The sequence below is a fragment of the Furipterus horrens genome, unplaced genomic scaffold (genome assembly GCF_987537825.1).
Source record: "Furipterus horrens unplaced genomic scaffold, mFurHor1.1.pri manual_scaffold_4, whole genome shotgun sequence".
NCBI classification, from domain to species: domain Eukaryota; kingdom Metazoa; phylum Chordata; class Mammalia; order Chiroptera; family Furipteridae; genus Furipterus; species Furipterus horrens.
In genome coordinates, this window is record NW_028327174.1 from 91668553 (window position 1) to 91683282 (window position 14730).

General features: G+C 35.6%; 1 protein-coding gene across 1 annotated transcript in view; it reads left to right on the forward strand.

Moving 5' to 3' along the window:
* The window catches only part of LNX2 (ligand of numb-protein X 2), an 81818-nt gene that overhangs the window by 46964 nt on the left and 20124 nt on the right, over positions 1-14730 (forward strand). Inside the window, exons 3-4 of the mRNA XM_090273763.1 lie at positions 12773-13020; positions 14211-14410. Coding sequence (XP_090129889.1) covers positions 12773-13020; positions 14211-14410 — 448 coding nt within the window. The remainder of the gene's footprint in view (positions 1-12772; positions 13021-14210; positions 14411-14730) is intronic.

Consider the following 14730-nt stretch of genomic DNA (forward strand, 5'->3'; position numbering starts at 1 on the left):
GTTCATTGCAACATTGTGCATAGTTCAGTAAATTGAAATTGATCTACTTAAAAGAAGGGGAAGAGGTACAAGTATGATACTCCATCAGCTCAATAGGATATTATGCAGCCAATAAAAATGATAATTTTGTTGTAACCTGAAAAATGGATACATAAGATTGTATTTGCCTAAGATTTTACAAAGATTCTGTGTTCAGGAACTAGTCTGAACAAGAACTAATGATTGGAAACTTTAAAACAGTTAATGGTTATTTTCGTTCTAGTAATAAAAACTTTTTAAAAGGTTAAATAATTAGTTGATTATTTAGTGAGTTTTATAATTTGACTCTGTTAGAATTCTTCATCTTTAAAATTATTTGTACCCCTAGGAAGGATTAAAATACATCTCATGTTTAAGACATGTAGGTAGAATCACATAAAGTGACAGAAATAAATGTATTGATTTTTAAATTCTAAAGTTAAGCCAGTTGGCAGTGTAAAGCTACAGTAATTTTTAGTTCTGTGAAAATAATGCATAGTAGTATAATACAGGGTGGGGCAGAAATAGATTTATGGCTGTTCATATGAAAAGTAATACAATAATTATTAAATAATAATATAAGAATAAAATGGGTTTTGTGTGCTCACCCCTGTAAACCTACTTTTGCCCCACCCTGTATATTGGATTTAGAAATAACAGTGTTTAAGTCTTGTATAGAATAGCTTGTCATTATACTCATACATAAAATCATAGAATTGAAGGAGATTATCTAAATCTAATCACCTCACTTTACAAATCAGGAAACTGAGTCACAAAGACTTAGAGCTAGTTAATGATATAGTTAGACTTAAACTTCAGTATTCTTCTTTATCATTCTGATACACCATGCTGACTTCCACAGGTTGAATCATGTTCTCTGCCGCTTTGTGGTAGTAAAAAGTTTCATACCCTTAGGAGTATACATGTTCATTCTCTTCCTAAATATCAGTGTTATAAAATGGATATACCCCTTAGAAAGAATTAAGATATGTGAGAAAGAATGAGATGTTATTAAAATATCAGAAATATGAAGCTGTGCAGAGAAATTGCTTAACTGTAAGCTGTATTATTTTAAAATAAGCTTAGAAAAATGTTTGAAAATGCATGTAGCCTTAGGTTTTTGCGTATCTTCAGTCAGTCACCAGCAGGCATAGAACCCAAACATGGTAACAGACCTCCTGGAAACGGACACCAGACTTTGGAATATGCTAATCTGGGTCAGGTCTAGTTACAGCTGAGGTTGAAGACTACTTGAGGCTTTTCTTATTTCTCTCAGTAGTACTGTTCTTTTTAGCGGTAGGTTCTTTTGTGACTCTTATGAACATCAGTCATGAGATGTTAAAGGACTGAGTGAGTCTCACTTCAGTTACTAATAAGTTTGATAACAGTGTGATAAAATTTTCACAAATTTTTAGGATACTCACTTAACTAAAATGCATTCAAGAATTAAATACAGGCATACCTCATTTTATTGTGCTTTGCTTTATTGTGCTTTACAGATGTTGCGGGGCTTTTTTGTTTTGTTTTGTTTTAGAAATTGAATGTAGGACCTTCCACCCGTAGAAAGATGATAGCTCGCTTTATTGTGAGACTTGCTTTATTGCGATGGTCTGGAACCAAACCTGCAATATCTCTGAGGTCTGCCTGTGTGTAGTTGAAGTATCATTAGTATTTTCCATCAAGTTATGTAAGTTAGTGATGTAAAATTTGGGAATTGCCAACTGTTCTTTCAGTTATAGGTTGGTAAAGGCTAACCAATTATGTCTAGTTGAAAGTTTCATTATCCAAGTGTGCTTGTTAATATTTGAGCTACTAATTTAATCATTTTCAAAGTGTCTTAGGCCTATGCTGTCAAAGATACATTGAAAAATGTGAATGATTTGAAAAGGTAGGTGACTTGGTTGATATAAACACCTAAGAGTAACTATTGATTATTAAAATAAAAAAGTAAATTATAAAGTGGAATTTTTATATCCCATTTGAACAGACATGTATTTAACAGCCTGACCTATCTCTAGTTTCTCAATTAAAAATGTTGAAGTTCAGATACGAATGGTTATTATCCAACACTCAGTGCCAAATAATATGTAGTTCACTCAGCAAATATTTATTACCTACTATGTGCCAGATACTGTTCTAGTTGTTAAGCAGTCTCTGTAAACTGATAGAAGGTTAGAGTCTACTGCGGGGTTGTAAATTCCTTCAGGACAAGGACCACATCTTTACCAGTCTTTGAATTCCCTTGTCCAAAGTTGACACTCACCTAATGTTTGTTCAATTAAATTGTTAACCTATGTTCTGGTTATCCATTACTGAGAAACTAACCACCCCAAATATAGTGACATGAAACAAGCATTTGATTCTGTTCATGGATCTGTGAGTCAAGGATTCAGACAGGGCACATCAGCTATGGCTTCACTTTGTTACCTTATATCAGTGCCACAGCTGGGAAGAACTGAAAGACAGGGACCGCAACAGTTGGAACTGGAAAAGCTACTTCCAAGATGGCTTCTTGATTCACATGTCTGGCACCCTGGTGGAGATAAGCAGAGGCTGGGCTCAGCTAGGACTTGTCAGTTGGAGAGCCTACAGTAACCTCTCCTGCATGGTGGCCTCAGGGTATTTCATGTTCTTCCATGATACTCAGTGTTCTAGTGAATAAGGCAGAAGCTGCGTAGCCTTGTATGATTTAGCTTTGAAGACACACAGCATCCCTTATGCTGTTATTCTGTTTGAAGCTATCCACCCAGATACAAGGAGAGGGGACAAAGGCTCCAATCTGTGATGGGAGGAGGTAAAAATATTTGCAGCCATGTTTTAAACCAACATAAACTAACAACAAGAGTGATGTCATGAGGCACAGAAGAAGATTATGACTATGGCTCTCTGTACACAATTTCACTGATTTGTTAGGAATTGGTAATTTTTGTTGAAATGCATAAAATTTCAGCACCAACAACAGTGGTTCATTCTATCAAAGTTATATGACTGTCATGTATCTTTTTTTCTTGAATTTTTATGATTTGGAAATCTCTTAATAGTAAAAATATACCGTTAGGAATAGTTTTCATAAATCTGTTAATTTTGTGTCTAAAATTACTTTCATTATTGAATGAACTTCTATTCTTAAGAAATATCAGTTTATGAACAGCTGATATTTTCAGCTACAGCTAAAAGTAAAATATTATGAAGGATGAATGTGTTTTTAAATAAAATTACTAGTTGTTAATTAATTATATGTTGGTTAAAAACTGAAGAATTTTGAAAGATATGAGAAAGTGCCCATCTTCGAAAGGAGAATTAAAGCTTATAAGAAATATCCTGTATATTGTATACTAAGCATATAACATTTTAGTAATTACTTTGTGAGATTCTGCCAAGCACCATCACTATATAATATTCCCTCTTCCGCTGCTCTACCCCTCATTGCTACCTCATCCTCAGCAATTAGGATTTAAAGCTTATGGGAATTGTAAATGTTATTTTCTGTTGTTAAATTGGAGAATTGTGTCTCAGTTTATGGCAAGGTTCAGAACGAATTTTTTTCTTCTTAAAAAACTTAGAGTTTAACAGTATGGTAGAAAGTGTGTACAGTATAGAGGAAACCTTTAAACAAGTGTTTTTCCATGCTGAGATCTTTCCTAGGCCATCAAATGGTTTTGAAGCCTTTATGGGTCAGGGTAGTTTGAGGCAAAATTACTCTTCTAAATTCACATTTTAGCTTGAATGGAAGTTTGAGTTTGGCACATTCTTACCAGCATTCTTCTCTCATATATAATGTAAAAAGCAGATATATACATTGGCAAGTAATGTATCTGGTAAGAGTCTAATATCCAGAATATATACAGAATTCTTATAATTAATAAAAAGTTAAATCATTCAATTTTAAATGAGCAAAAGGTTTGAATAGATGATATGCAAAAGTAATATTTGAATGGCCAGTAAGAACACGAACAGATGCTCAAAATTATTTGTTTATTTTTATAAAGGATTGTTGTGTTTTTGTAAGTTGTAAGCATTCTACGTGTATTCTGGTTAGAGACTTTTATCAAATATATGATTTGCAAATATTTTCTCTTGTTCTATCAGTTGTATTTTCACTTTCCTATGTCCTTTCAAGGACAAACAAGTTTAATTTTTATGAAGCTCAGTTTATATTTTTTCTTCATTTGTGTGTGCTTTGGTGTCATATCTAAGAAACCATTGCCTAGCACATGGTCTATCCTGGAAAATGCTTCATGTGTACTCCAGAAGAAAGTGTATTTTGCTCTGATGGGTGGAGTGTTCTATAAATCCGGGGACCCCAGCCCCCAGGCCATGGACCAGTATCAGTCCGGGGCCTGTTAGCAACTGGGCTGTGCAGCAGAGTTGAGCAGCGGGTGGGCACACGAACAGAACTTCTCTCACATTGCCGCCGGGTTCTGCCTCCTGTTACCCCAGCTGAACCCTCTCCCCAAGTCCTTGGAAGAATGATCTTCCACAAAACTGGTTCCTGGTGCCAAAAAGTTTGGGAACCAATGCTATAGATGTCTTCTAGGTGTGTTGATTTATAGTGATGTTAAAATATCTTTTTTTCTTGTTTGTATACCTAGTTGTATCTATTATTGGAAGTAAGATATTGAAGTCTTAGAGTACTTTTGTTGAACTACTCTTTTTTAATTCTGTAATTTTTGCTTAATATATTTGAGGGTCTGTTGTATTTATGTTTATAATTGTCATATGTTCTTTTTTTTGTTTGTTTTTTTTAAAGTAGATTTTATTGATTATGTTGTTACAGTAGTCCCCATTTTTTTCCCCTTTGCTCCCCTTGGCCCAGTACCCCCCTTCCCTCCAGCAATCCCACCCTCCTTAGTTCATGTCCATGGGTCATGCATATAAGTTCTTTGGCTTCACCCTTTCCTATATTATTCTTAACTTCCCCTGTCTATTTTGTACCAACCACTTATGCTTCTTAATCCCTGCACCATTTCCCTATTTCTCCTCCTTCCCCCTCCCAGCTGATAACCCTCCAAATGATCCCCACACCTATGATTCTGTTCCTATTCTGGTTTGCTAAGTTGGATTTTGTTTGTATTTTTTTGAGTCAGTTGTTGATAGTTGTGAGTTTGTTGTCATTTTAGTGTTCATAGTTTTGATCTTCTTTTTCTTAAATAAGTCTCTTTAACATTTTATATAATAATGGCTTGGTGATAATGAACTCCTTTAGCTTTACCTTGCCTGGGAAGCACTTAATCTGCCCTTCCATCCTAAATGATAGCTTTGCCAGATAGAGTAATTTTGGTTGTAGGTCCTTGCTTTTCATTACATTGAATAATTCTTGCCAGTCCCTTCTTGCCTGAAAAGTGTCCTCTGAGAAGTCAGCTGATAGTCTTATAGGTACCCCTTTGTAGGTAACTCTCTGCTTTTCTCTTGCTGCTTTTAAGATTCTCTCTTTATCTTGAACCTTTGGCATTTTAATAATGACGTGTCTTGGTGTGGTCCTCTATGGGTCTAGCTTGTTTGGGACTCTGTGCTTGCTGGACTTGTATGTTATTTCCTTTGCCAAATTTGGGAATTTTTCCTTCATTATTTTTTTCACATAAGTTTTCAATTTCTTGCTCTTCCTCTTCTCTTTCTGGCACCCCTGTGATTTGGATGTTGGTACATTTAAAGTTGTCCCAGAGGTTTCTAAGCCTTTCCTCATTTTTTTTTTATTCTTGTTTCTTCATTCTGTACTGTTTGACTGTTTTTTTCTTCCTTATGTTCCAAACCATTGATTTGAACCCCAGTTTCCTTCCCTTCACCATTGATTTTGTGTGGATTTTCCTTCATTTCATTTAGCATAGCCTTCACTTTTTCCCTTATGCATTTGCCATACTCAAGCACATCTCTCAAGCCTGTAAGCATCTTTATCACCAGCATTTTGAACTGTGCGTCTGTTAGGTTGGCTATCTCCTCGTTGCCTAGTTCTTCCACTAGGACCTTGATCTGTTCCCTTTTTTGGGCCATACCTCTCTCTCTCCTCATCTTGACAAGCTCCTGTGTTTGTTTGCCACTGTGTCTTAGATAGAGCTGTCACACCTGTTACATCAGTATGGGTGACCGGTTTCAGCACATTTGGGGGGAGGGGTCTGAGAGGGAACAATGCCACCTGCCCAGCACTTGCCCCTTTTCCAGGCACTTCTCCCACTTCTGTATGGGCCTGGCACCTCTCTAGCTGTTGCCCTGGCCATGGTTCCCAGAATGGGTGGGTCTGTGGATGTTCTAGGGCCATGGGGGCCCATTAAACAAGCAGATTCTGCTGAAAGACAGGCAGTTTCTTCCTCCACCCCAACCGCCACTGTTTTTCACAGTCAGAAGCAATGAGGCTTTATTCTTCCCAGCGCTGGGACCATGAGCTGCGGGATCTGGTCTGGGGCTGGGAACGCTCCCCAGGTGTCCCTCCTGACTTTTTAAAATATGTGCCTGCACCTTAAAAATATCTGACTGCACCTTCCTTCAGCCTGCTGCTGCTGTCACCATCACACTGTATCCTCTCTGCCCCAGCTCTGCCTCTCCTACCTGTCTGAATGAGTATTTCTTCTTTATTTCTTTGTTTGTTGGACTTCGTTGCATCTCGATTTTCTGGAACTTCTGGTTGTCTCTAGTTTTGAGGTAGTTGTATTTCTTCTTAGTTATAGAGGGAGACACAGCGTGTCTGTCTACACCTCCATCTTAGCGGAGTCCGTAACTTCTTGACAAATTGAATTTTTCATCATTGTAAAATTTTTTGTCATGGGAAACAATTTTTCTCTTTAAATCTATTGTGTCTAAAATTAGTATACCCACCTAGCTCTCTTTAAGGTGCTATTTGAATGGTATATCTTTTTGTCTCCTTTTAATTTTGACCTGTTTGTGTCTTTGAATCTAAAGTGTATCTCTTGTAGACAGCATATAGTTGATCATGTTTTCTTTTTAAATCTATTCTTTCAATCACTGACTTACAATTGAGTGTTAAATTCATTTAGATTTGATATAATTAATGATAAGGTAAGACTTATGTCTTCCATTTTACTATTTGTTTCTGTATCTTATTTCTATTTGTTTCTCTATCCCTCCATTTCTTCCCTTTTTTGTGTTAAATAGATATTTTTTAGTATGTCATTTTAATTCCTTTGTTTCAGTTTATATTTTTGGATTATTTTTTAGCGGTTGTGCTGGGGATTACAATTAACATCATAATTTATAACAATCTAGTTAAGATTAATAGCAATTTAATTTCACTGGTATTCAAAAACTTAACCCATATATTGTTCCATTCTTTCCTCCCTCATCTGTGCTCTTATAGTTATACAAATTACATCTTTATGTGTTATATCGCTATCAAAACAGAATTCTAATTATTACTCTGTGTGGTTGTCTTTTAAATCAGATAGGACAAAAGAAAATCAATAAACCAAAAAATACTTCTATGCTATTTTTTTATATTTACCTATATAGTAATCTTTACCAGTGTTCTTTATTTCTTCATGTGGATTGAGTTACTATCAAAAGCCCCTTCATATCATCCTGGAAGACTTTAGTGTTTCTTGTACAGTAGGTCTGCCAACAACAAACTCTTCATTTTTGTTATGTCTTCATTTCCCCTGTTTCTGAAGGATAGTTTTGCTGGATATAGATTCTTGGTTGAGATTTTTTTTTTTTTTTTTTAGCAGTTTGAATATGTCATCCATGGTCTTCTGGCTTCCATGGTTTTTGAAGAGAAATCAGCTGCCAACTTATAAAGGATTATTTCTATATGATGAGCTATTTCTCTCTTGCTGATTTCAAGATTCATGAAATCTAGGAATATTTTGGTCATTTTGTGTTCAAAAATTCTTTCTGCTTCTTTCTCTTTGACTCCTTGTGGCACTCCCATTGTATATATATCTAATATTCTTGATAGTGTCCTATAGGTTCTGGAGCCTCTATCCATTTATTATTATTTTATCTTTCTATTTCTCAGACTGATAATCTCAATTGACCTAATTAAAGTTCACTGATCTTTCTTCTGCCTGTTCAAATCTGCTGTGAGTTCTTAATTTCATTACTGTATTTTTTTAATCCAGAATTTTAATTTGATTATTATAACATATTCCTTTATTGATACTTTTATTTGGTGAAACATTCTCATACATTTCTTTAGTTCTTCAAACATGATCCCTTTGTTCTTTGGGCACATTTGTAATATTTTATTTAAGTAAGCGTCTGGTGCTAAGGCCAATGTCTGGGCTTTCTCAAGGACAGTTTCTATTGACTGCTATTTTTCCTGTGTATGGTCCATACTCATTTGTTTCTTTGCATTAAAAAAAATTGTTATTGAACACTATAATATAATTTTAAATAATATAATGGACATTTAAAATAATATAATGTAGAAACTCTGGAAATCAGATTCTTCTTTCTCTTCAGGATTTGTTTTTGCTGTTTATTGTTGTTTGTTTGTTCACTAACATTCCTAAACTAATTCTGCAAAATTTCTGCTCAGCTTATTGTTCAGCTAATAGATTGGACAGAAAATTCCTTAAATGCCTGTAACCAATACATTTCCCAGACTTCCTGCATGACTCTGTGTTCATGGAGGGGCACACCTTCAACAATCAGGCAATAGATGACTCCTCCTTAGCCTTCATTTTGGCTTTTACAGAATGTCAGTGTTAGCCAGTAAGGAGAGCTTAGTGCCTTCTCATGTGTTCCCTATGCATGCACACAGTCTGGGCATATCAGAATCCTCATGGATAGTTCTTTCCCTAGCTCTTTAAAAAAAAAAAAAATCTTTTTGATTAGCCTTTTGTTTGACCACCTCAAGCAGCCACAATCTTAAACAATTGCTTCTTTTGTTTTTCATCAAATTCCCCTAGTGGAAAGGCTGTTTGTACTGGGTGAACTCCAAGGCAGGTTAGTTAAAGACAGCCTTGAGAGTGGGGTCTTCACAGAACAAAAAGGTCGATTAATAACAATTCTTTAGGAATGAGGCTTTGAAGGTATGTCTGTCTACCTCTCTGATGCTGCCAAACTCCTGATAGTACTGTGATTGTGGGTGATTGCTTTTCCAGGTTTCTGTGGAGCTAGGGAGATGGGAATGGAAACAGGGCAAGTTCAAATGCCCTAGAGTTTACTGTTTTTACTAAGATTCAGCCATTTTTGTTGAATAAATGCACTCCGGATTGCTATAGAACTGTGGCTAATTTCAAGAGCTGAGAAATAGTTGCATTTGAAAATATTTGCCAGTGTTCACATAGTTTTATGGAGGAGAGGTTTTCAGATACCCTTAATCTACCATTTTCACTGATGTCACTTGAATTGATTTTTACATATTTTAATCTATAACAATTTTTATCATTTTTCTTGTTTTTAAGATGCCCATATTCTTTGAGTTTCATTAAGTACTTGTCATTGTGCTGGCACTTACTATGCATTGTTTTACTTATAATCATGCACCATCTTATTTTACTTATACTACGACTGCCTCACTACTGCCACTAATACTAATACTGCTCCTCATAGTATAGTGTACTCTGTTGCACTATATTTGCCCTAATGTGAGTTGTTGTATAAGGGGATGATGCCACTATATCATAAATTTTATGTAATTTTTTTCTCTATAATGAGAGACAAACTAATGAAAATTGAAGTATGGCTTTCAGCAGGAAAGGAAAAGCCCCTTAATTTGGCTCTGGTTGCTGCAAGAGCCTTTTAGTTTTATTTAAGAAAATTAAAAAACACACCTGCAATAGAGCTTCCTCCCTAGGAAGGTACACAGCCCAGCCTGTGGCAGTTCATACTGCCTCCAGTGCCCCAGTCTCAGTTGCACTTCATCTGCATTGTCTGAGCACAATGCCTACCCTGATCTAATTAAATGTTGCATGCGTTTCTTCTCTGTTGTTTTCGTTCATTTGTAATATCCTCTACACTTGGCACACTGAGTTACCTGCTTGAATAATCCAGGTTATGTTCCCCAATGCCAATTGCAGTTTATGTTATTATTTTTAAATACTCTAATAAGTTGCATGGGTTTTTGTTGTTTGTAATTTTGGTTTGTTTTTAATAATTACTAAGGCCTTTCTTTTTCTTACTTTCTGTAATTGTGTTTCTAGGTACAAGTTTCTGGACCAAATTCAGTTTTTGTTTTTCTAAGGCATAGAAAAAGAACTCCATAAAAATGAATTAGTGTGACACAGTGGTAAGAGGAAACTTCTTTGAAATCAGATCTGAGTGTGTTTGGACTTTGGTTCTGCAATTTAATAGCTCTATGTGATGTTGCCTTAGTTAGATTTCAAGTTGCCCATTTGTAAAATGGGGATAACAGAGTGATTGTGAGGGCCCCATAAAATACTATATATAAAAGTTTTTACACAGTGACTAGCACAAATTAGACACTCAACAAATATTGGTTTATTTCCTTTTTTTTTAGTTTCAAGTGTTTGCAAACTTTTGGAATGACAACTCTGAGCTGTCTGGTCATGTGCTTTTCTCTGCCTAACCCTGCTCCGATCTACTCATTCCCTATAATTTTTTTTAAATAGCTTTATTGAGATATATTTTACCTACCATAAAATTTACTTATTTTTAAAGTGTACAATTTAGTGATTTTTAGTGTATTCACAGAAGTATGCAGCCATCATCACCATCTAATTTTTAGAACATTTCCAATACCCCCAAAAGAAATCTCATCCCTATTAGCAGCACAGGTTTTGAATGGTCTTTCCTAATCCTCTTACTCACTTAAGTCCTGTAATTCTTAGTGTGCAGTTTTTGTAGATGCTTGTATTGCAGTAGCAGAAATGCTGGTATTATAGTTTGGGCTTTTGCCCTTGTCACTGGAAGTGTTCTTTCTAAGGTGTCTGTGACCTTTTCATTGCTAAATCAAACTAATGTTTTTTTGGTCCTTATCTTAGTTGCTCCTAGTGTGGCATTTGTGTTATCAGCTACTTCTTCTTTGGTGACACTCCTCTCTCCCTTGATTACTTTGAAGTCTTTTATAGTTTCCTCTTGTCTAGTTGTTCCATCTCAATCTGCTCAGCTGGGCCATCTTACCGACATATGGGTATTCCCAAAGATTCTCTCTAGTCTTCCTCCAGTGCTGGCTAAGATCATTCCTTCATATTTTTATATGATATTGTTTTAAAGTGTACTCATTTAGTTCCTATTAGCAATTTGCTGTACCATTGGGAATTTAAGTATACTTGTTTCTTTACCTCTCTAACAACTTTAGCTTTTCTTTTTTAAATTTATTTTTGCATGTTTAACAACTATAAGATAGGCTTTGTAGTTATTTAGTTTATAGGGTTTTTTGGTTGTTGTTTATTAGGCTAATTCCCAGGTGTTCAAATTCTGTTTTTGTAGTTCTTGTTCCTGGTTCATGTTCGCCATTGAAGACTAGCTATTGCCCATGTGTATATTTGTGTGTGATATACATGTATATTTGGGGAATTCAATCTTTATCTGTTTAATCACAAATATTTTTTATGATCCAGTTTTTGTCTCAAAATTTTTATTGAAAACATATTTTAAAAATGAACTTAAAATTAAATCTATTTACAAAAATAATTTTTTAGTGATATAACTTCCAAAATATTTGTCAGGTCCTTGTAGGAACATTCCCTGGAGTGCTGCACAGCAATGCAGCAAGGAAAGTCAGTTGTCCCCTCTTGACATGGGGAAGAGAAAATAGGCAGTGAGAGAAAGTGGTGTAAAGAAATGATGATCCTTTTCAAGAACTTGAAATCCAGGACTTAAACCTTTAGTTCATGAGGGAAAATTTATTTCTGTTATAGTTAAGGGATAGCTTTCAATTTTAATTGAATATAATACCCATACTCAATTTTTATCGAAATTTGACATTTTTAAAAATGTTGTCAGTGAATGAAAATCTATAACCCTGGACATAAAACTGGCTTTTGTGTACCTTCTTACCCCAACATGAAAATACGTGATGTCAGCGTTGTGCTGGGCTCTAGGAATGTGTGTCTGGCTCCCCTTCACCAACCCCCATTCCTTCCCTGACTCTTCAAACTGGGCAGTAGCCATATTGTCCTGTGAAGGGGTCCAGTAGAAAAGACATTTCTAATCTGTGTAGAATTTTATTTCAATGTTTAAGCAAACACCTGTCTGCCTTTCTGTTTGCTTAAATAAGCAAAAGCAAGCAAGTTAACAGTTCTTGTTTCTTGGTGCTTATGTAAGTTTCCCAAGTACTTGGAATATATTTTTAACTTATGTAGCATATCTGTAATTCCACTATTGCAATTCTAATTTTACAAACTAGAAGATATATATTTTTTATTTCCTTCCATGTCTATAATAGTTATTTGGGGCTTTATTGTGCTTTCCTGCAAGTGGTAAAGCTTCACACACACTAATGAGTAAATGTGTAACATTAGTGGTGAGCGTGCAGAGGCATATTGGCACTTACGGTCTAAGCATTTAAGGGCTTGTTAAGGAAGAAGACTGTTGAATTTCCACTCCTGTGGTTAAGCCATTTAACTTGTAATAAAGGGTTATCAGAATTTCAGAATAATTCCTGCAGTATAGCATCAATTATTCTGTATACTATATGTTTCTGGTAGTAGCATATACCTGAATACAATTTTTTATTGAAGTATTCTTTGAGATATATACCAAACCATTGCTTATGCCAATGCCTTGTTTTAAATTGACTATGTGAAGTGGTAAGAACTTAGTTCAAGTGAAATTATGTACTACTGTGGGTACCTCTCGGTGCTTTGTGCATGGAAATCACCTGGTGCTCTCTTTCTAGATGTCCAGGAGCTTCTCATCAGACAGTTGCCCTAGAAAGAAGAAAAACTAGTAAAACGCAGACAGAGACTGAAAATGAAAATGGAACCACTATACTAGATCTCTCAGGTACCCTATCACCTGAAACAGACTGCTCAGGGACAGGCACAGTGCCTGTCGAACAGAGCCTGACCTCAGCCTCTCTTCCTGCATGGACTGAGGAGCCTGGACTGGACAACCCTGCCTTTGAGGAAAGCGCCATTGCCGACAGTATGTGCTATTTACCTCTTTCTTTCGGTTTTCATGTTTTCAAATCAGACATTTCCTTCTTTCCTACTACTTCCTATGATTTTCCCAACATGCATTTTTCCTCTTTAAAAAATAACTTTACTGAGATATAATTCACATACCACAAAAATCACCCTTTTAAACTATAAATCTAACAGTTGGCATTTTAGAAACGGAATATGAACCTTACCCCAGAAAAAAGTGCTCCCTCCCACCCCTCTTCTGTTGTAGTTCATGAATTCACAGTTATTAACATGCTTCCTCTTGTTTGCTCATGTGTTCAGAAGTTTGTTGCTTCTTGACTAAGAAATCAATAACATCAAGCATGATGAAAATAATACCTCAGATGAAGTGCTTACTCTGTGTCAGGCTCTGTGCCGAGCACTTTATATAAATTAACTGATTAAATGCTTGTAACAATATTATGAGATATTTTTTTAAATGGTGTAAAAACTGAGTCTTGAGAGATTAATTGGTCAAGCTCATTCTGCCAAGAAATGGCTGCATATCTATTATCTATCTGTCTTCAAGATCCTGCTTGCGAGTGTTGTACTCCTCTGGTGGCAGCCTCTAATCTGACTGTACAACACCCCAGGAACGAACAGAAAGCCTGTAGTCCTAGATCTTGGGCCTAGCTCAGTAGTGGCTTTTAAATATGATTGTCTCTTGCAAATTACAAATTTTACTGAACGTTTACAATTTCCCCTGCCAGAGCTATAACTTGTTTTCATCCCCTAAGGCTCAAGACCCACCTCTTCTTAAAGCAGATGGGATGACTCTCAACTCTATTGTGATTACATACCACAGAGTTAGTCTTTTCTTTATACTCCCTTGCACTGTTTACAGTTGTTTAATGGTCCAGACTTTCTCTTGTCAGTTAGGGCAAGATGACATTCTCTTAATATTTATTTATCAGATCATTGTGTCTTCCCTAGTAATCTGATACATAGTAGCTATTTGTTGGTTATATACTGATCACCTTCGGAAGAGGAAATGTTTAGATGATCTTAACATATAGATATTTTTTGTCATTCTGTTTTTCTTACCCAGTGGTATTTTTTGGTTATTAATCATCTGTTAACAGTGGATGACTTATTTATCAGAAGAACATCAAAATATAAAACATTCATTTTCTTTACATCTATTTTTCTCTCTCATTTTTAACTTGGCAGCCACACAGCAGCCACCTAGTTTACCAGAAGGCGAAATCACCACGATTGAAATTCACCGTTCTAATCCTTATATTCAGTTAGGAATTAGCATTGTGGGTGGCAATGAAACACCACTGATTAACATTGTTATTCAGGAAGTCTACCGGGATGGGATAATCGCCAGAGATGGAAGACTCCTTGCTGGAGACCAGATTCTTCAGGTATCAATTTTAATTCTGTTAATTTGCACCCTTTTGTTCTTATTTATAAATTTAAAACTTGGAAAATTGCGGTACTGTGGAACCTGAATTGTATAAAGCTAAGTTTTGCTGTTTTTATATGTAAAGCAGATTAGAATTTTGTAATTTCTCCTGTGTCCCCATATACATGGAGTGTGTTTTTTCTTCCTACTACAATTTCAATCCCACATGTGTAACACATTTTATACTCAAACAAGTTACATGGCAGAACCAAGGATGATAATTTGAGACTGTCATTAGCCTTGAGACCCTAACTGTCATTCTCTACTTAATGCTAATCA